This window comes from Eufriesea mexicana, unplaced genomic scaffold (genome assembly GCF_001483705.2).
Source record: "Eufriesea mexicana isolate 0111107269 unplaced genomic scaffold, ASM148370v2 scaffold76, whole genome shotgun sequence".
NCBI classification, from domain to species: domain Eukaryota; kingdom Metazoa; phylum Arthropoda; class Insecta; order Hymenoptera; family Apidae; genus Eufriesea; species Eufriesea mexicana.
In genome coordinates this window covers 459,607-483,083 of record NW_016908289.1, presented here as the reverse complement: position 1 = coordinate 483,083, position 23,477 = coordinate 459,607, and the positions used below count along the sequence as shown (strand labels likewise).

Genomic DNA, 23,477 nt, shown 5'->3' with positions numbered 1-23,477 from the left:
CCTTGGTCCACGTGTAAGTCTTGGCGAGTGCGACAGTGACTGGAATTGAGCTAGGCCCGATCGGGAGGGTGCCGAGGCATGAATTTATCTCTGTACACGGGAGTACATCGCCTAGGCTAGTCGGTCTTTCAAATAACTGCGAACTCGTTCGGGCGCGTCGCGATTTTCTATTAGCTCGCGTGTTTGATATTTCATTCCCTATTTTTATGGGTACTTGAAAATATCTTAGCGTTGCGACGGTAGAGTTTCAGTATACCGAACCGAAACCCCTTTTGTAAGACACGAAGTATAATAAAGTGTCAGTAGAGTCATTTTAACTTAATTCGCTCCTAGTTAGATTAGGGTACCTTTGATACAGGTAGCGCCAGCAGGCTGCGCCACTAGGGCGCATGTCGGGTCTCAATGCGTAGCCACCTCCACGTGGTGAGACCTGGTAATTGGTATCGTTTCCCATGGAATAATCTTTGGAATATGATACCAAGCGAAGAGCTACGCACAAAGTTCAAGATATTTCCTATCTATTGTAAACTTTCATCGTTCCTTTTGAATTTTGTCTGTTTTCCGAAATTTACTTGATAGATACAATTAATTATAATCACGGATATTGTTAAACTTCGGAATACTCTCACATAACATTCAAGTCAAGAATGAAAAATCTAATGTTCTTAATTTCTATGTAATATTTCATTTTGTCAATAATCATGTGTTTTTAGACATACTCGGAATTTTTGAATGAACTGAGTCAGGTAGAGCAATTTCCATTGCGAATTCATTTTCAGGTCAGTGAACTCATCAAATATTATCTAATCGATGTTAGAGATTAACGTTCGTGTTGAACCGTGTTATTATAGATATTATATTGTTACGGAATTTGAAACGTTAATGAAGGATGTTATTAATCATAGTGTTGAACGATTAAGACACAATTCAGTATCAAACTGACTACCTGCATAGCGCATAGGATGTCCATCGAGTACTCGATCTCTTGTTCTAGGTCGGTGCAGTCCAGTAACTCCTTCAGCACCACTTGTCCGATTAAATCGTTCCGGGAGAATCGATCGAAGTCGTAAACGGAGAACTGAAGATACTGTTTTCTCAATTCTTCATATGACACGCTGGTGACAGATATTTATGGTTTTCATGTCATAAAGGCACGTGCATAGGTACAGAGATATATAGAAGTCCATATACACGAATCTTAAAGGCCTGTCCTGTCTCACAGACAGCTTTTCACTGGCTAATAAATGTATATAATATTTGTATTTATTAAATAAATATATGTATATTGTATATAAAAATTTTCTGAATGTCTGCTATGTACATGAACAGTGGTTTAAACTTTTGTAATATGTACATATAAATATTGCATTAAAATTGTTAGTCGATGTGTGCAGACGGTATATTACGAAAAACTATGAACTAATTACAGAGATCCAGGGACCCTGTATGTCAGCAAGTAACTATGTCTTCATCGATGTTTCATTAAACAAATTTATTAATCGTAACAAACCTTTCATATTTGTTCAATCATGTTTACCAACCTGAATATAAAGGTTTCGTTGAATACAGGGTTCAGGTTCTTCCTATGCACTTTCGTCTGGTACTTCTTCTTTCGATCAGGCAGCAGGTATACCTTCACGTAGGGATCGCTACTGCCTGTCACATCCTTCACTGGTAACTCTCGAGCCTCTAGAATCTATCAAAGAAATTATTTTCTTTCTTCGTAATGATCAGAGAAATATTTCTAAAGTACCCTCGCTTCGATATCCACATTTCAATTAGTTACGTCCAAATCAGTCAAAAATTCAATACGAATGAAAGAAATCGGGAAAAGTTATGGGAGTTAAATTAGAAATATGTCGGATTAATGAACATTGGTATATGCAAGTGATTTTACAGCCTTCGAGTATATCCACGATATGGTACTGACTTGAACTGAATGTTGGACACTAAAGTAATTAGGAAGAACCTAATTTCGATCAAGTTCGATGATTCTGATTAGGATTGACTGTTGAATAATAAGTTAATTAGAGAGATTCAAATTAGAATCGACGCACAAACACACGTATTGGTGTGTGTAAACTTCTGAAGTTGCTTTGTATGCAGACAAGTTTGAAATTGAATCGTTCAAGGAAAAAATCTCTCGTACGTATGTAAATACGCAGGATTGTTGTGTTGTGTCGATTGTGTCACGAATATAAATTGAACTGAATATGGAAAAAAGAATATATATATTAATTATTTTAAGGCTCAATTTTCTTCGATGAATATACATAATTCTGTTCCACTGAATTATTTGTTGACAATTACACGAAGAAGAGACAAATTAAGCAGCAGATTAATTTAAATTAAGTAATAATAAATTAAATTACAGAAATTACCTTAAATAATAGAAAATGAAGTCAGTCAAGATTAAACTAAATAATAGAAAAATCAAATGATTGTTTCGTAAGATATTTTTTTTTTATGCACAATAAACAGCAGTTTTCAAAAATTCAAAATTTTTAGGGTTGTATAATAATTTACAGAAATTTTAGGAGATTAAAATTACTACAACATTCAATTACTATATATGTGTACTTGTTTACAGCAACGTTTCGTTATTTACAGTTAAACTACAATCAAAACACGGCGTTGTAAAATAATATTCTACAGAACTTCACTGTGCCGTGAAGCTTCATTAGGTAATATATGACAATGAGTGTAAAAGCCCTGGAGTTTCATGAAAAAGGTAGAAGGGAAGAACGATCTACTAAAGGGACACATTCCGCTAAGTAAAAATTGCAAGTAAGCAAATGGACTGTTTCCAACGAAATTTAAAGTTAGAGTTTTCAAGAATACAAATAGAATTTAAATACTTTTGTGCAAAAATAATCTCCCAATCTTCCACCTACAAATTCAGTTATTATATATTTAAAGTCCGTAATAGTATATTAATTTTTAATTAAAACTAAAAATTAATTTCTAATACGCACCGTTCGACAAAGGTAATAATAATTCAATTTCACATTTCTAGCCTAATTTCCTTAAAAAATCACCAAAGATCGAACTCGAAATATTAATTGCGACATCCACGAAAAACAAAGGCTACGAGACACAATACGCGACAATAAATTTCGTTGTTTCCGGAATGTTAAATAGAAATACAACTCAACGATGACCTAATCTCTTCCTTATTCAACGAAATGCACTTTAATCCCGAGTATTACCATAATTACGCAATGGTGGAAGGGTTAATGAAAAGAGATGAGAAGAAAAAATTCAGGTCTCCATGGGTCACCCGCGTTCCTTTATACCCCCGACCTCATTTAGATTTATGAATGAGCCCGATTACGTGACATGCATGCATCCGGCCGCGTTTACATTTCTGTGTCACGAAATGTGGGTTCCGCCCTGTTTAGAACGAATTCAATCACCCTATGTCCATTCCATGTTTCGAACGCGTCAACGAGTCGTTTATTAGCCAATTGGCGATCGTCGCGCCACCATTGGTACTAATCTAACCTAAACGTTATGTCGTCACTTGTCACAGTAACTCTATGCACTACATTATTACAGTTATCCAATAACTGACAGTCTATAGCGATAGTCTACAGTGATAGACTAAGTATGGTGAACGAGTAGTTGACTCAGAACGTTCTCGTCCTGACAAACCGACGAGTGGAAACGCGAACGGCATCTCCGTGGTGACGACTGTTCTACTTTCACTGTTCGCCGCTCGATGGCGGTAGAGTCGGCCTTCACAATGAAGGATTACGCATCGTTGAGCGTCAACGGTATAATGTGTCATTGCTCTGGTTACTTGAAACTCGTTTGTTACTTGTTATTTGTAATTTTTAAAGTTACTTGTAAACCATAGAAATATTAATAATGTTATCACACTGTTCATTGGCTAGGAAGATTAGAATTTCAATGAAGTTTTAATCGACAATATTAATAATATTAAGTATGTCTATTTTTAGGGGTAACTAGGCAGTGACTGCCGTATATAGCGAGGGAAAAGAACCACCTAGGCATTCGGAAAGGTTAAGTATAATGAAAAACAGATTTGGAAGACACGTGTTATACTATTACACACCACAGCAACCTTTATAACTATTGAAATTTTTATAAATCATTTCAACGTAATGGTTTGTTAATTATCGACCGGCTAAATGTACAACAGAGAATACTGGCAAGGAGCAGGACTTACTAAATTAAAGCAAACCTAGTCAATCGAATCTTTTTTTTCCTCTTTTAAATTAGAGGTTACATATCTCCGATCAAACTAATCTCTTCGTGTACTGTTTAGCAAAATCCTCAATATCTCTAGTGTTCCTCTACGAAGCGTCTTAATAATAATACTCCCCAAGGACACACAACGAAAAGACACTCGAACTTTCACATAATCGATTGCAGCCTGGATTTCCTGCTCGAGAATCACTTCTTACGCAATACCACTCTCAGCTATGAATATTCAACGAAGGATAAAGTCTCACGGATTTAACGAATCATCAAGAACAGGGGTGATCGCTCTTCAATGTAAATCATGGACGATCTGGATTCGTGACGATGAATACTGAATTAAATTCGATTCTATCGGATTACCACGACGTAGACCCCATTTATGCAGTCTCGTTTTTGGCAGGATCTTTCTTCTACACCCAGCGACCTTGAGGCACGGCTTAATCAAAGTGACTGCACGCGATCGAACGTATCTCACCAGTCAGGAACGATATGATCAGGCAAAGGACAAAACTGGAACGTGAATGTCGGTCGTCGTTTCCGTATAAAGAATTCTCCGAGTCCCACCGTCGATTTCGCGGACTACGTGAGTCGCTTTGGAAAAAAGCCCTGGCCGAGCTTCCGCCGATGGAAACGAGGTACCAGGGGTGGAGGAGCGTGACTACTGGTGCACGTACAAGGGCTTTCGATACACGGGTAATCGTGTTCGTGGTCGGATCACTGCGGTTTAATTTTCCGTCAGCTGATATTGCGACACTTGGCTGCGAGACTCAACGGCTTAAAGGGTTTACGCGCTTTTAAGTAGTACCGAGTTGGTAGATCAACCGAGGAATAACTATAGCGGCTCACGAAAATATTCGAATGCTATGCATATTTTGGGGGATTACTCTATATGAGAAATTTAATTTATTGAATCTGCATACTTTTATTAAAATCGGAAAATTTGGGTTAGAGAATTCTCTTGAAATATAGCGTTCGAACATTTGGAGCCACTCTGGAGGGATATTGGGGTTCATTTTTGGAGGATTTTTGAATTTTGTAACAGCGTTGCAGTTGATTGGACAGTACACTAATGATACTGATATAGTGGACTCGTGAGTGTGAAATTAAATTAGTGGTACTTCACATTGGTGGAATGAATCGCGTGCTATTCTTCAGACAATATATATAGTTATATATAAATACATTATAGAAAATTCTCTGCCCACGGAGATTGATTTAGACTAACCATTTCTCAGTTTTGCATTAATTATATTTTGCAAATGATTCCTTTACTCTTCGCAAAATTGAAAATACTTTTAAATTTATACAATATTATTCCTCCTTTTGTCTGTAAATGTATCAAATTTTCTGAATTTAAACGTTCAAATTACGGTATAATGTATTCCACCTGCCTTGTGAAATGGGGGGTAAAAGAGATGTAGCTGGAAATATAACTCACGCGGCACGAACAGTACGCCATATGAAAACTCCAGCATCGCGACTGCTTCCATAGTACACAGGGACGAGTACAAGCAAAATGACGTACATTTGAAAAATAGTGAAACTCACTTTGACCACCAGTCCCTCCATGTCCTTGTCGTAGCGCAAAGCAAAGTGCAGCTTGCCGGCGTACTCCATTTCCGCGATGCTGTTGCTCTCATCGTCATCCTGCCCTATCTCCTTCTTGTAAAGTTCCGGCTGCAAACGCGAAGAGGTATTTCTAAAGCTTTGAACAAACTGAATTTGATAGTTCGTTTCATTGTCTGCACGGTGACCGACTGTCTCGAATTCTTTTGAAAAATCCAGCACGAACGTTCTATTACATCCTTCAACCATTTGATTTACCTGACCTATCATACTATATTGGTCCCTCTATTGTTGCTACAGTAATCGATTATTTGGCAAATAGACAACTTCAAAAATAGTATTTAGTCCTTTCCAGATTACGATTATCAATGATAATTCTTTCTCACTTTTCAAGTAACAAATTAAACACCTTCTATCACTATTATACCCCTAAATTTAATTATTTCATTAATATCATTAACCCTTTGCACTCGGTGACCTTTTCGTCACAGAGAAATAGCAATTCGAAGAACTTCTGCTATAAAGTCGACGACATTTTGATAAACAGTAAATATGAAATTGGATACAAATTAACACATGGAATTATTTTATTCCGATATTCCACCCATCGTTGTGTTATTTGAAATTTAATGCATTAAGATCGATCTTCGGAATTTGATTGAATGGTGACCACTCGAATGCAGACGGTTAATAAGTATTTAAAAAATTATCCTGTAATATCTTTCGAGATTATTCTATTTCTCGGGGTAGACCCAAATATTAAATTGTTTAAAAATCACATTTTAGTACGCGATAGGATATTTGTTGCGGTATAAAGGTATGTCGGACCGTGAAGACGCGAAGAGAAAAAATTTGCGAATTTTTGCAAAAGTGATGGAGGAAAAACAAGTTTGCGAATTGCAAGTGTACCTTGATTAAACCGAGACTGGAATCGCTGCGATTCTCCAGGCTGCAGATGCTGAACTTGATCGGCAAGTCGAGACGATAGGAGAGCTGCCTCTGGAAGCTCTGGTGTCTCATCGGCACAATGGGTAAAGTTGTTTGGCGCAGTACCTATGAAAAAGTCATGGCTTAATACGTTCATCGCGTCTCAATATTTCAGAAGTTTATCCCGGAAGTCGGCCGCCCTCTTCGTTAGCTGCTTAACTACGAACTTTCCTCGGCGATGCTTCGCTACATGAAATTTTCATTTAGGCGCTTCGGGGCTGGTTAGACACGAACTTTCCACGGCGAATAAACTAAGCAAGGAAGAATAATTTGTCCGATGTTGTTGTCGTAAATGGAACAAGGAAGGAAGACGGCCAGCGTTAGCTGAATGCTCGAAATTATTATAATTAAGCAATTTTCTACGGTTTCTAACTTTCACTGCTTCCAGGATAGATTCTGGTACGAAGTAGCATGAGGTACCGTGAATTTCTAATTTTTGCCAGTAATTTTTCCTAATTGGGAAAATGTAACGGCTTCGATTACGAGCGAGGTAAGGAGGAAGCAATTTTGAAAAGTATATTTGAATATTCGTTTATCAATTTCTGTTTATAATCTTCCTCTAACTGTCCGATATTTTTTACTTCTATTAAAAGATTGATGATATTATTTGGATTTTTCATTCTTGCTGAATATCGATGATGGATGGTAGGCGAGGCCGGCTGACGCTGTCGAGTGAAAAATAAGATTGCTGCAGCTATAGAATACTCTACTTCTGCGTGAAAATTCATATTGCACACCTTCTTTGCTCTCGAGAATATAAGAGAACGTTTTGAAGCAATATAAAAATCCTCGACACTCGAATTGAGTTAATTACCAGCAACGTGACAGCGCAATCGATGGCAGGCGAACATTAATAATCCCGAATGAAGAGCGACAGCCTGCAGATATTTAGCCTCTGTATTATTCAGTACTAACAGTAGCTGCATTCATGCTTAAAACAAATCCTGTTGAGTCTTTTTATTCTTGATATCAGGATAATCATCAATAACGTCATTTAAGAGGCACTACAGGTAACGGCACGTAACATTGGCAATTTTCCATCTCTCTTAACCAGAAATACAAAACATATGGCCCAGGTCTGTACGAATCAATCCTGTTTATTTCAAAACGCAAGGTCTTAATGGCTTTTCGTGATAATTTTTCAAAAATATTTTCCAACGTATATCTACTATGATCTGTAGATCTACTGCTTTAGGAGGTCAGAATGGGAAAACGTAAATTTACCCGCCCCTTAAGTGTTAAACCAAAAGTCGTAATCTTAAATCCCTTAAACCCTGCAACTTTCCGAATTTCTAAGCGGTATCTTAGTAATTACCATAATGAAAATAGCACCACTGGTACAAGCGACGAAAGAATTATTAATTAATTTCATTTGAATCGTCACATGTATATTCAAAATGACGCGAACGTTATTAAACGACATTCACACCCACGAGGTATCACCAGTCGAGCTTCTCTTCTCAGTCATACAGTTTCTTTCAGGCTGCTAAATTATTGTCTGCATCTAACAAGCAAGAAGCATATTTACGGTACGTAAAAGAACAGCTCGTGCATGTATTATCGTTCATACCTTTTTGCTATCCTTCTGCTCCTGAACGTACTCATGAGTAATCGGCTCTGATTGGAAATCCGGCAGGGAATGACTGATACGAATAGCGTTCTGCTGCGATAAGTCGCTCTTAGCATCTTCCTCTTCCATGTTTCGCCTCATCCTCATTAACCATTTCCAGGTATAGGAGCATTGGAAGCTGGCAGCGGCTAGCACTAATAGAAGCACCAACGCTACTGCCATCCCGAGCACCAGCTGAAACGTGAACGTTTCCGTCCAATCTTCTGCAAAGAGAAGAAATTCGCACAACGTTAACATGGACGTGGCTCAGACGGAAAGGTAACGTTGCTTTTCTTTTTTCTCTCGTTATTTTGCCGATACAAATCGTGTCAATTAATTTCACGATTCACTGACGAATTGTTGACAGTGACCCGGTTATCGCGAAGAAATTTCTCGTTAATTAGAGGGGGTATTGTTCGAGGGTTTAAGATTGTAGTTAATTAAGCTACAAGACATGAGATGGCGCTGGAGATAAGGCACCCAACGGAGGTAAAAATTTTAATTAAGGAATGTCTTCTCACTTCGGGATTAGAGGCACGCGAGGAGCGAACGGAAATTAGTATGCTAGTCGAATCGAATAAGCTGTTAGATGTAACAATCGATAGTTGAGGACATACATCGCCCGGGCCCCCCATTCGAACAACTTTACACGGGGTCTGAGCCAACCTTGGACGTCTCTAGGGTCGACGAAATTGAAAGTCCCTCAGGTGGATTTAAATAACATTGATTCGTGATTGGATAGTGTTAGCGACGCATTTCTGATGAGATAATTCAATATTTTGAAGAGTAATGTGGGAGATATTTATCTTACGTACCTTGATTCATGTTAATACTATTTATGGGTAAAGGAAATAATTTTTTTTATTACTTATAGCATTATTTATTACGATCTTTAAATAGTATATTCAATCAATATAGGTAAAAAAGAAAAAAAAAGATATGAAAGAGAAAATGTAGGACAATCGCGAAAGTAAGTAATCAAAACAGTAACGTTGAGTCCGGAATTTTTAATAAAAATTTTAGAAGTGCTCATTTAGGTTATGGTAGGTTTAACGTTAACTGCATGGACTACTGCAGAGTGCGCCATCTGCAGAAGAAGTTGCAAGCTCGCGACACGTGACCCGGTGAGTCACTTGCGCTCTCTGGTTGGCGCAACGTCGCTCAACCGGTCGGCAGCTAAAAATCATAGGCGAATTGCGCAAGGCAGAGCAGATGAAGAATAACACACTTCGTGTAAAGCACACGCACGATGATTAATGCATTATACAGCATCGCGTACAGCCCACTAGAAAGGGAAAGTAGGATGAGTCCTCGCGCATTCGCGAGAACACCGGACCAGGTATGGGCAACAAAATCTGTCCCTGCGTGAACAATGGCCCCGTGGTGGGAACAATTTGTATACCTGAGAAATTGAACCAAATATGAGGCACAATAGGGTAATAAATGTATACACGCGATCGATGGATGATCCTTCGATGTCGGCTCGAAAAATTTGGGAGAGGTATGATCGTTCGAATATAACCTATCAAGGGTGCTCAATCTAAAAATAGCCACGTAAATATCTATCTGTATAAGGATACGATATGCTTGGTTCTAATGAAGAATTTTCAGGAAACGTTATATTCTGCAACAGTGTTACGCATGTTACATATTTCATAACTAGCGAAATGACAAAATGATAAAATACAATAAAGTACAGAAAAGAATTTTTAGAGATCTTTTAATTTTTATAAATTCATTTAAAAAGAAACGTATTTCGTCCTATGCCTATGGCACTACTGTTCTGTAATATTTATTCGTAAGGGGCAAAAATTCATACACCGATGTTAGTCGAACCTGTTACATAAGCCTTATTTAAATAATTGTATCTTATCCATTGTAATATCCTCAAGTACTTGACTTATTCATGCCTATGTTAAACGTAATTTGATAAAAACGATTCTGGAGTAGAAGGTTTTGTTCCGTCGCCTTTATTAATTGTGTCTCCAACACCCTTGGTGACAGGAACTCATCGGTGTCAGCTGGATCGTGTAATAACACAGCGTCCGCTTAGGATAATGCAAATAAGACGGGTTGCCAGCAGACAGGATGCTTCATTAGGCGTTCGCGTGCCTATTTCGACGAACAATGATTTTCCCACTGTGCCCCGGTTGTCGACGCCTTCGCGTTTTAAGGTTCTATTCCTCGACGTCTGAGAATTTGTACCTTCTTCTTCGTCTTACCAAACAATTGTTCTAATCCTGTGTCTGACTCATCGACTAAAGAATCGTGCAAAAATGGTAGGAGAAGAGGCGTGGATTCGATCAATCGCTAAATTATTAACGTGCAAAGGAACAGAGTAAGGTCATTTAATCGTGGATGCACTCGATACCGCTAGAGAGATTGCTCCTGACACTCGCTGCTAGAGCATACTTAGCAGTAGCTAATTCTCGCAAGTTCACACTAATCGTCTCCCCCATATAAGTACAGTTCCTGACACTTGCATCGTCTCGTTAGTGCCTGAGTCAGGTAAGTAATTATGGGTAAATTTGCTAAGAGATATGGAAGAAGATCCTACCTTGGAATTACTACAGGATTTTCTATCCAATTTCTATTTTTCCTTTCATATTTATATACGGGTAAAATGTGTTCAAGTAATTAAGAAAATAGCGAAGTAATTTTTATGAGCAAATGTAATATAAGTATTTAGTTAAGTGTGAGTTTGAGTTGTTAGTTAAGTATAATTTAAGTTACTTAGTTTCAAGTCTATCTTAAGTCAAATCGGTTATGTTAAATATCGGTGCTTAAGGAGAATTAGTTAACTTCTATGTAGAAAGCTAGTAACTACTTAAAATGGGAACTTAATTGGACAATTTGGAGTGTGATTTAAAGTTACTAATGTAAATGTCTTAACGTTAGTGTTAGTCATTTTTAGTGCTTCATAACAGCTTATAATACTCGCTGTTTTATTCATTTCCATTTCTCGATACTGTTCCGAGGATCAGATTACTCGGGATTCCTAGAATTATCGAACACGAAACACAAACCAAAATTCGAGATTTATTAATCAAACATCAGTCCATTCATAGTTTCATGGTACTCGGATATGTACCAACATTGCAATTATAATTCCTATTTCTACCAAAGCTCTCTTCAGAATATAAACTATTAAGGTATATGCTACATAACTGTCAAATAGGACGTTAAGTATCAATTACGTTAAATGATTATTTTGTACTAATATCGCTGTTTGACGTCTTATTTATGCTTACGCGGTAAATCTATACCATTTCAAACATTAATCAATTACAGTTAAGTGTCAAGGCTTTGTCTAACGTGAGCTCTCAATCCTGACTGAAGGACGTCTTTTAGACGTATTGTGTACATTTCAAGTTATTCTGTACCTACCTAACGTGATCTGAGACAGCCTTAATTATCATTGATTTATTAGAGCCCTTATAAGCCTACTGAAGTGTCGTGCAACAACGACATTAATACGATGCAAATTGACGAAATTGAGGTCTTTCGTTATACAATATGTAGAATATTGTAATCGTACCCAGCTGAAAATATATAGCTCTATTAAATCTGATATTTCATTTTATTTTACTTCCAAATGACAATAGCATTTAATATAACATTTTTAATTTAAATAATTTTCAAGTTTTTATTTACGTATGGCAGATGTTAATAATTATCGTAAGGTAATAATGATTACTAATAAAGAATTATTTTGATTTAAATGAAAATGGTGCCAATTTCTGCACATCAAATTTTTCGTGTACCTTCTTCTATTTTTGTATTTAGTCTTCAGTAAATATCATCGACAGTCAATATTTGGAGCAGCAATCATGGTTTCGTCGATGATGATTGTTCACCCAAATTCTCACGCAAACAGTTCCTCCTCCTTAATCTATTTACCCAGGATACATTCTGTCTGGTTACTATCACGATAGATGAGATTAGCTGGAATTGTACGTGTCACTATTATACGTCCATTAACGTGTTGCTCACTCTAGTTACCACGATCGATTCTCAAGTTCGAACAATACTACAAACATCATTTTATTCCGGTAACATAGCGAATGAAGCATTTCGATAGAAATAAATTATCTTACATTGTATGGTAATAAATCGATTGAATCGCAGCACAATACTTTTAAAACATTTGTTCAAATTACTTAAGTGTGTGAAATGAAATCATTAATTCTCGAATCATTAAAATCCTTCAAAAACTTTCACCTTCATCTGAAAATGATTTTCGTATTTTTCGAGAAAATATATGACAATATATGACAACATTTCCGTTGATTAAAAAATTCCATTTAAAAAAATCAGTTTTTAAAAATTTATATTTCCAATATAAAGTTTAGAAACAAGGAAATGCACTATTGATAAATATTTGTTTAAGAAGCTTAATTCTATCAAAGATGCTCACAACTAATGCAATTAAAATGGCAGCCGCTTATGAACATAACCTATAAATGGATTGAAGGACAGTAACACGCATATTTCAGGATGAAACTATTATCATTTATGAGTAAAGATCTTTTGATAGATTAAAAAGGTATTGATCCATATAGAACGACTAGTCTAGCTTGATGCCAGAACCTAATTCCTCCTATTTGCTGAAGATCCGTTTCTAAGTAGCAGAGCTAATATGTTATAGACACGCGGCCCTGGAAAAAACAAGTCGATGCTGGTTGTAAAAAGTGCAAGAGGATGAAAATACAACTGATCAGATTAAAACGATTCAATCGATATTTCGAACTCGACGCTTCCCTTTGTTCCATGGATATTCGTTCTAATTAGTCGACCTATCTTCGTTATGGAAAGATTCGTATCAATCGGCGAAATTGATCAACGTATATTCTGTAGGTCAGGTGCAGAAAATTGAGATTCAAAATGAAAAATGAAGGAGCGACGTTCAAAGGCATGAACTAATTTTACTTTTTGGACATTTGTGAAAGGATTATGAAAGTATTTTCTCCTTCATTATCATTCTCATTACAATTTCCAATTTTGTTTAATATGGTACCTTGATCTTCTTCTAACTATTTTCATTAACATTTGTAGTTTCCTTTTCAATGTTCTACTATCTGTAAATTATTCGTATTACAATTCTCAATTCCTTTCGAGTATTTTAATTTTTCCCAAATTATTCTCAATAAATCTTCAGTATGCTTTTTAAATTTTCTATTTCCATTTTTTTTTCTATCAGTGATCGAACATTACTCTCAATCCAATTTTTCATCTTATCTAATTATTTTTTATTATAATTTACAAGCCCTTCTACTATTCTATTGTATAGACAAATTTTTCCTTTCTGGAATACACGGCGTAACAAATATATACATGTATATTCAAAGAATTTCAACGTCACGACTATCTATAAAATTTCCATAGTATCATTTTATTTTACAAATAATAGCTTCAGTTAAAAGTTTGATTACATTCCAGTGTCCGCGATTTACGGAAACCGGATTCCTCTAATACATTGTTCCATCTCTTTCCTCTCCACGTAGAATGTTTATACGCGTTGCGACGTTTTACTGTACCGTTATTTCCACGAAATTTATTAGCCCGATTCAACTAAAATTCACAGAACGCACGTAAGTCATACATAAACGAAAAAGAAGAAACATTTTGTTCGCTATATTTCGGTATGAAATAACGATTCCGTAATAACACGAAAGCGAAGCACAAAACTCTCAAACAAATATCGTATTTCTTTCTTCCACTTTTTTCTTTTTTTAAATCTCCGGAAAGACCATGAATCGAACGATTAAAACGACTCAGTCCACATACAAACTCAGGTCCTTTCGTTTGATGAAACAATTTGGGTAGTCAACTTCTCAGACTTCCTTCACGAGGGTTATTTCAGAGGGTTAATAAACGCGAGTCATCTGGGTCGCGTGTGTGTGTGAATACAAAAGTTGGGAGAAGCATGGAATGTTATGAAAGTGGATTCCACACCTAAAAATCGTGGGGAACGAAGGAATGTCAGATCGATCGAAACTAGGCTTTGCCTATGTAAATGTAAGGGACAGATTTTGTTTAATATATTCATAGACATTGACGTGAATTGACATTTGTTTAAAGATTTTATTTTTTATTATTACTCACGTGAATTTATGCCATTTTAATAACTTCTAGGTTGGTGCTGATTTGACATGGTTTTATTTGCTTTATGGTACATTAATTAACACTTTGATTTTCAACAACACGTTGCGATAAATCTAGTCCAAGAACATGAACCTTTAAACCAATTTATTTTATAGACTTTCAGTCAATATTAATATGTAAATTATTAAAAATAAGGAAACACAAAAGTTCTTGAAATACAATAATATTATCTTTAAACATTTATCAAGTATAATTGCTTTAATACTTGTTATTGTGATTATAGATAGCTGTGACAAAGTTAATTGACAATGTACACGTAGAAGTAAATTCACAGAGAGAAAATAAATTTCTTAATTTATCGTTCTATTAATTTCAATGAGAAATCAATTCGTTGAACCGATTTAGTGAACTATTTATGGATTTTAAAATTCATGTTTTGTGGTAAATAACTAGTTACGTTTGTAACACTAAGTAAAGTAGTACGTAACACTCGTGTGGTGTAGATTGTTCCATTTAAATAAAGATCTTTTAGTAACGTAGCTCAATACGTCTAAAAATATCCATTGTCTAGATCATGCAATATTGTTGCGAATAACGTTCAACCAGGTCGTATTTATAACGAATTTAAATTTATGTGTCATTGAATGTATATGTACAAATGCATAATGGTCACGTTTACGTGTCTATTAGAGGCGAGACAGTCGTAAATACTCCAACAAAGACTGTTTTCCGATAATATTTCGCTGTAAACGACATTTTCATTTCTTCTGCAACTTTAAATTGAATTTCAGGATTTAATACATAAAAAAATAAAGCAGAAAAATATTCATTTATTTATTTAATATCTATACTTTTCCATTATCATCCAGATAGACCCAAGTAATCCACGAGAAACATCAATAAAAGTCCCCATCTAAAATCTCCACGTTACAAGACATAAATCCCAGAAATACCTTATAATATCACTCAAAGAAATGTTCCAAGAAATACATCAGAGACATCACGCTTAATACCTAATAGCATACTTCAATTAACTTAAAAGATACACAAAGGTCTAAAGAGCTGAACCCATCTCGTGAAACTGCCCGCCCCAAAGAGTCATTGTTCACAACAAATATCCTCCGCTTCGTCCATTCTTCATGAGCTTCCTACACCCCTCTAACTCCTCACCGTTAGCTTCCACGCAGATATAACGAATCAGTAATAGGGAAGCGACGCAGAAGGTCGCAAAAAGCGACTTCCCTCGAGGTCCCGTCATTTTTATCGCCCGACCGCGCGAGGTAACAGCCGATGATCGCGTGACTGAGGTGATAACGCGCGAGGGTTCGAGTGTAAACTCGATTTACAGCTCACTGGTTCAAAAGTCGCAGACACGAATCGCGTAACGTCCTCGCCTTTGCACGCCTAAGTGATTGACAGCGAATTTTGCTTTCACCTGCCTCTTAATATTCCTTTGCAACCAACGAACGCGGTCCCGTCTGCATTTCTCAGCGCCTCTGAGGCTCTCGCCGCGCGCCATTTTGGGGACCCGGCCTGGCCGCCATCTTGGCGTACGCGCGCGGCACACGTGGAGCCAAGAACCAGCTATGGAGCTACGTCATGGATGGATTGTTTATTTTTATTCCCGTTGTTGAGATGAGATTCGAATAACTTTCTCGAACGATGTGGGCGGTGACTATTCCGATGTCGGGATAAGTGGGATTGGCAATTTCAGGTGCGGGTATAATTGGTGCAATGGAAGTGATAACTGGTTCTGTTTTATCACGTGCTACCTTTGACCCTGTGCCGTCACGTTATCGAGTTGGATTGCTCTGAGGTTAATTCGTAGGACGTTCTTGTGTGGGATGCGAGTGTGTGCTAACTTAAAGAGAGTGGTAATTTGTAATTTAGTAGCTTGTACGGGGATTGCGGGAGTTTCGAGGCAGGAAAGGCACTTTTTATGGCTCGGACTTTGAGGTATGAGAGGTTGTGGCGTTGAAATATTAAGGAGCAAGAGGAAGAAGAATGGAGGTGAAATGGGTAGGTGTTTCATTTCTAGTCTAGTGGATTCGTCGGTAAAGCTACCTAACAAGCACGTGTCTCAGGCAGTGAAATGGAGGATGACGTTGAAATAGAGGGCAGAGGATGTGTTTGTTTAGATAGAATAACCAGGTGAAGACTTTCGGGTATTGCGTTTCTGGCGTCCATCCCTCTGGTTTGAAGATTTTACTTAACCCTTTGAACTTTGTCTGCTTAATTAAAAGGTTCTGAAAATCGTAATAGTAATCTTTCGTTTTTTTTTTTTCTTTTTTTTCTTTTTTTTGAATACCCAACAGTGACTAAAATAACGAAATGTGAAATTTATTTAAAAATATCATGCTTCTAAGGATTTGTTCTTTGAAATTGTGTTGACTGCGACTAGAATCAAAATTTGAAGTGAGGGCTCATGCTTAGTCTATATATGATATAAGTAAAATTAGTTTATAACTTGTTATATCAGTCAACTAAATTTACTTTCGTGACTCTAAGATGCTTCGCACATGACATCCATTTTCATATATATTACAATCTTTTTACAAGCGATACCTGTCAACATTTGTAATGCGTGGCTTGTATTTAATGGTACCCTTTAACAAGGTGCCATTTTCATCAAGTTGCATATTCAGTGTTTCATAATGGGCCAGTGTGGTCCCTGGTGATTGAAATATCATTAGAAAGCGCGCCGGACATCGAATCCCGAAAGTCATTAAATGGTCAGATAACGCACAGCTGAGCTTTCGAATGATATTTCAAATTGCCCCGTGATATGGCCCACATTTCATTTGCGAGTTCGCGATTTCTCCGCCGACCATCCGTTCAATTATCGATTGTGGCAGCTTTTTCATATTTTGCGCGGATTGCACATCAGCCTTGACCCTCGATTCTAGTTGCGTGGGCGGCAAGGTTTCGTTCGCAACCTGGTCCATGTGTTGCACATACCTCGTGCGAATTTTCAAGCTCCAATTAAGCGAGACACCATGGGGTGTAGTATTATAGGTGTATCGGTTAAGGAGAAATAACGTGTATAAAGAATAAATGGGTAGAGCATAGTGATCAAATTTTGTGGTATAATCAAATTTAAGATACCACCTTTCTTTCTTTTTAGAGAGAATTTTTTAAAGTGGACCATAAGATACAGTACACATCTTAATGGAAATAGAGACGCCGAAATAAATATAGTAGGATGATCGTATTTTGTGTATTATACTTAATAAGTTATGGAACAATTTTAGGAAATGAACCATGGGACCATTTTTTATTTTATTTAATAGTAAGACACGATGGGTGGTTAAATTTGTTTCTGGGAGTAAAGCAACTTATAGGCCTTTCTATTATAGATTTTTAACTTAGCTTCTTTATTAACTGTTAGGTTACAATTAAAAATATTATAACGAAATAAAATTTTACAGTTATAAGACAGTATTTCGAAAACATCATTTAATTGTCAACAGCTCACTAATAGTATTGTATTAAATAAGAAACTTGAAACATTTCTTTCATAAAATAATTGACTAATTTCCAAAAGATATCTAGTTCGAAAAATGGAATAAAATCGAATTTCATATCGTAACAATCCTAAGTCCAATTAATAACCCGACTATTCAACATTTTGCAACTGAATTGTTTCCCAATAAATCACGTACCTCAAACTCACTGATCACCATCGTCCCTTTGTCTACTCGAAAACTTCTCAACGTCCCGGGTGGAAACTTCACAATCACCTTACCAATCTAGATCCCATTAATCGTTGAGGAACTTCATCAAAAAACGAAGACGAAATCACCTCAGTTCCCATACAGGCATTCGCCATAAGATTCTATTGGTCAATTAACCGATAAATCTTTCTGTTGCGACAACCACGATGCACGAGCTGACCTAAGTTGGCCACTCGCGATTGATTTTCATGACCATGCCTCTACGTGACGCAATGATCGCAGCGTGACGAAATATCTACGGCCCTGACCTTACCTTTCTAACGCGCGCTGTAATCTCGAAGAGGTTAGCTCGATTGTCACGTTTCGTTTGCATTATCCGGGATGACGTGGGACAATTTGATCGACTGCCTTTCAACCTACTGAATTCCATTTGTTGCTTATAACAATTTTCCTGCGATCTTTCGCCAGTTGGAATTAGGTTATGTGATCGCACAGGTATTTCGCGAGTGTTCCTTTCGATTTATTCGATTTAGTTATTCCGAGAATAAATTGTAGCACAATAAAATGTATTATATGTAACAAATTATTATTTATATTCATTTACATTCGACCTATCGATGCAGTATTGGATCAAATTTTTGCAAAATTTTTTTTGAATTCATGACTGGAAATAATTCAGAGAATACTGCTTGGTTGAGAAAAAAGGAATGAAAAATGCAGCTATTGATCTTATAACATCAAATAATTATTTTAACGTGAAAGATCATTCTCATAATAATTAGATCATTTCATGTAAAAATATGTCTATTTTGTATTTTGAGTAAGGCAACATGTAAAACATTTTTTAATATTCTCTCTAATTGGGCAATATTTTTCAAAAATTGTACATTCAATTAAAGTGACAATGTAGTCATTAAAATTTAAGAAACAAGGTACTTGGATCTTTGAACGAAGATAATTTTGATAACTAAAGCGATGAATGAAGTATATAATTAAATATAGAAATAAATATTGAAGAATAAATAACGGAAATACTACTTTATCATTTTAATTCGCAAATTTCTCATGGAGCGACAATTTTGAAACGTCATATAAACTATTAAAGAGGATAATGTACATATTTAAATTGGAAACATAGAATACTTTGGAATTTCCATCAAGCATTACCATTAATAATCAATAACGAATTATAAAATGTTATTTATTATTTCCATACCCAATTTCTTTACCAGAAAGTAATTCTCCGATATCATACAAAATATTGCATATAATAAAATACTCGTTGAAATTTAGAAACATAAATTCCACGAAAATACTTACGAATTCATCACAAAAGCATAGTTCCATTGATTACATATATACATTCTCAAACGGTGTCCCATTCTTTCACAATTTAAATTTCAATTCAAATTTCGCGACTTTCAACGCGATTCGAAAAAGTTAACGGCTTAAAGTTGGTCGTGTAATCGAGTCATCTGAAATTCAGACATGGCGCTCGCAACGCGTCTTGTGCCTTTCCGTTCGCATGGTTGAGTATAGCGGCAACAATGAAGAAGTCTTCGGTATCGTACACGGACGAGAACATAATCTTCACATTGAATAATAACCAGGAAGAATCCCAAAAATTGAGGAGAGGGGCGACAAAGGAGGAACCCGAAGAGTCTATTTTCAAACCGTGGCGCGTGTTTATCAATCACGTTGACAGCTACCATGGGAAGAAACTAGTTGACGTAAGTGTCGAATTACCGCGAAAATATCACATTTACATTTTCATCCCGTTTAACACGATTTTCTGCGATGTAATTTTATTATAGCGACGATGAATGTCGGATAAAGAAATCGTGAAGTAATGTTAGGTTATCTGGACCGGTATAGGTTATGTATTGGCTACGCGTGACCGAGTATTTTCTCGAAAGACCTCGCGAATTATATGGGACGAGTGATTCTGCACAGGGCAGCAAGAAAGTGTTTCTAAAAATGTGTATAATTAGTTCGCAGAAACTGAAAAAGTTATTAAAGAAAAATTATAAGTGAGTTTTATTATACTCGATGCTACCATGATTCTTAGATTTTCATATCACCACTGCACATAAGGAAGAATGTAATATAGTAATTAGAAATCCTTTTGCTTGCTGGACCTTATAGAAATATTAACAGTGCTGGTAATTAATGTTGAATTTTAATATTCCATTTCTCTCAGTTAAAATTCACGTTTGTGATATATAGATCCTTGTAAGTCAAACTTGAGGAAAAAATTTCGAGACCCTAACATTAATAGCTAACCACTCGGGATTGCCAAGTGAAACAAGAATCCGGAAGGTATGCGAGGCCAACTGAAACCTTGGGGAAAGGTACAGCGCGGAGGTTAAGGTCTCGGACTTTCTTTCCCAACATCCCGTATGCACATGCCACGGTATCGATTTCGAATTAGTTCCGGCACATCCTCTTTAAACATCCTCCAGGTAGAATCTTTTTTTAACAACCGAGTGCAACGTTGCTGCCTCCTTGCCGGATAGGTGTCTGCAAATTACAGGCAAATTGCGTGTCGGCGAATTCGTGGTCGCGTTGATCGATAGTAACGTCGAAGAAACTCGGGACTTACTTTCCCGTGGCAATTACGCGGGGGATGCGTGTAATTTCCATGGCTGCGTACCCAGTAACTTGAACAAATATGGCGTAACTAATGCGTGACCTTGACTGCGAATTTCGCATGGGTTTTAGATTGGACAAAATGTGAAATTATGCAGCTTCTCTTAAATATCCTTCTGAAGGTTCTGGGAATATATCTCACCAGAGGTCTCTGGGCTATCAAATGGGGGCTATCTCTATGGTCTTGTGTATCTCCAATGTTATTAAACGAAGATTTTATAATTTTAATAAATTTGCTCTTAATTTTTGTTTTTCTAATGCCATTAATGAGCCAAGAAGTATACACTTTTATTTTTCTTCAATTTCTTCTTTTCGATTTTGTCATGATGTAACCTAATTTTCTCCGATAATTATTTTATTACTCGAAATGGATCAATTACCAAAGTAACGATTTATAAAGTTTGAGATAAATGTTATGATTGGTCAAGTGTTAACATTTTAGAATCGATATGCAATAATTATGAAGTTGTGGTCGCGGTGGTTCGATGGATTATTCGCGGAGCCGAGTACACGTGACTGTTTTGCAGAAGCACATGAATGGCAGATGAATTTTCAGTGTAAACAATACTGTTCGTTTAAGTGCAAATGGGATCGAGGTTCGATAAGGAACGACACCATTCGTCCTTCTACACACATATCTTCCGCGGATTAGCACCAGTGTCTTACGGCTTTGTTAGGTGATCCAGCGATATCTTATTTCGTACAATTAGTGCAAATTTGGCATAAGATTGAAACTGTATGTAATTCCGATGAAAAGAGGAAGAGGGTAAAATAATAATATTAAATATATAAGAAATATTTGTTGCCTATAGACTATTTTCCTCCAATTATTTTCTATAATATGTTTGTTATTTTTAACTATTATGATATTTTTTTTAGATGTATCTAAATATGATTTTATGACCAACGAAGGAAAATAGGAGGAATAAACGTTTCCACGCAATATTTATAACTTCATACCCCCTCGTCTAAAAAATTACCACTTTGCAAACTTGCGTTTCCAAAATAGATAAACGAGCGAGAAAGAAGGACGAGATAAATAGAAATTTTAAATGATCCACTTACGGAGAAGTTCATCGGCCGTTGAACAATAATTCGCGAAATAAAGGAAATATGAAAATCGTCGATACGGTCGCTATGTTCTCAATAAAGTTGTTACCCGCGTTAAATTGACGGCGAATCCATGTTCTAAACAAATTCGTCCTACGTTCCCTTCTAAAAATAAAGCAATCAATTACCTAGCACATACGGGCCGCATCAAACGTACTATAATTACCTTTAACGTAGGAAGCAAGAGAAAAATACATTCCCATTCAATTAATTTAGCTCAGCCAGGAAGCGTTCTAAGTTTCACAGCGAATTACTTAATAGTAACAGGCGCGGAAGCGTGCCTGTATAATTCAATTTCAATGTGAACTACGCTTCCTGGAATAAATTACGCGCCCTCTCCCCTCCCACGCGACTTCCCGCCCCACCCTTTCCATGGCGACAACCAATGGGCAATTATTCCTGCATCGAACCGTTGCACGATTCGCCACCTGCGATATATAATTCTATTCCATCGTTCGAACGATAGACCCGCCAAGAAGTCGTACGGGAATGTCACAAATCGAATTTCCCGCGCCAGAAACGCGACCGGCCGCGACCAATCAGATGGTTGCTCAAACGACGTTAATTAAAAGGGCTCTTTGATCGATTAAATTCAATCGCGGCAGGGATCCCGCCAGGAAACCGGTTGACATTACTTCATTTTGAACGGAAATCGCTCCTTTCGCATCATTGAGACACCGGATGCAATCATCGTCTTTTCATCGAACGATAATAAAGTTCTTTGGAGAAAATCTCCTCTATTGAAACGGAAGGATATGGATAGACGTGGTCTCGATCACTGATTCGAAAGGGGGGAGATTATTTATGAAAAACGGAAGTTGAGACCGTAGGGCAAACATGAAAATGCACCCTACACTTTTGAGATATTATTGTACGCTATGTACAAAAGGACAAGTTAAAGTGCAAAAGGACGTCCCTTTTTTGTTTTCAGAACTGCTGCTTTATCTCATCGATTCTCTTTGAAAATCGCTGCTAATGTGTGGTGAATTGTTTAGAGATGATCGAGAGGAAGACTCGAGATTTTGAGGTTATATTAATGGAGAAGTAGAGTTTCTTTCATTCTTTTCTATTATCTTCTGCTAGATTCAATTGCTTTTCCGAGACAGCCTATACTTGTGCGTATACAGCAAGGGAGAACAATGATGAAATAAAAATTTTGAGGTTATTGATAACCGTGTGAAATTACTGCACATGATTCCCATTTTCCTGTTGTCGTAATATTTTCGTAAAAATAGTTAGTGAATTTTTATCACCATTCATACGAGAACAAACATTTTTAGTTCCGATACTCTTAATAGAGAATATTCGAGTTCATAGATATAACGTACAATTGAGTTGCCAAGTAATAACTCGCGACATCTGGCTGATGATTACAAGGGAGTGTTTAAATCTTTGCGATGCGACGATATATCGACGTAACGATTTCTTTAAATTTTTTCTTTTCTCCATTACCAATGCATTGCTTAATCTCTTTTCTCTTAGCTCTTATCGGATCGCATTTACGTTAAACCGGGAGCAGACGATTTGGGAGAAGAAGAAGAAGAAACGGC

General features: G+C 36.7%; 1 protein-coding gene across 1 annotated transcript in view; it reads right to left on the bottom strand.

Moving 5' to 3' along the window:
- Positions 1-23,477, bottom strand: part of LOC108555104 (synaptotagmin-10) — a 69,151-nt gene that overhangs the window by 7,040 nt on the left and 38,634 nt on the right. The window contains exons 2-6 of the mRNA XM_017910618.1: positions 8,351-8,613; positions 6,703-6,846; positions 5,776-5,904; positions 1,542-1,696; positions 947-1,115 (exon numbers count right to left, since the gene is read on the bottom strand). Coding sequence (XP_017766107.1) covers positions 947-1,115; positions 1,542-1,696; positions 5,776-5,904; positions 6,703-6,846; positions 8,351-8,613 — 860 coding nt within the window. The remainder of the gene's footprint in view (positions 1-946; positions 1,116-1,541; positions 1,697-5,775; positions 5,905-6,702; positions 6,847-8,350; positions 8,614-23,477) is intronic.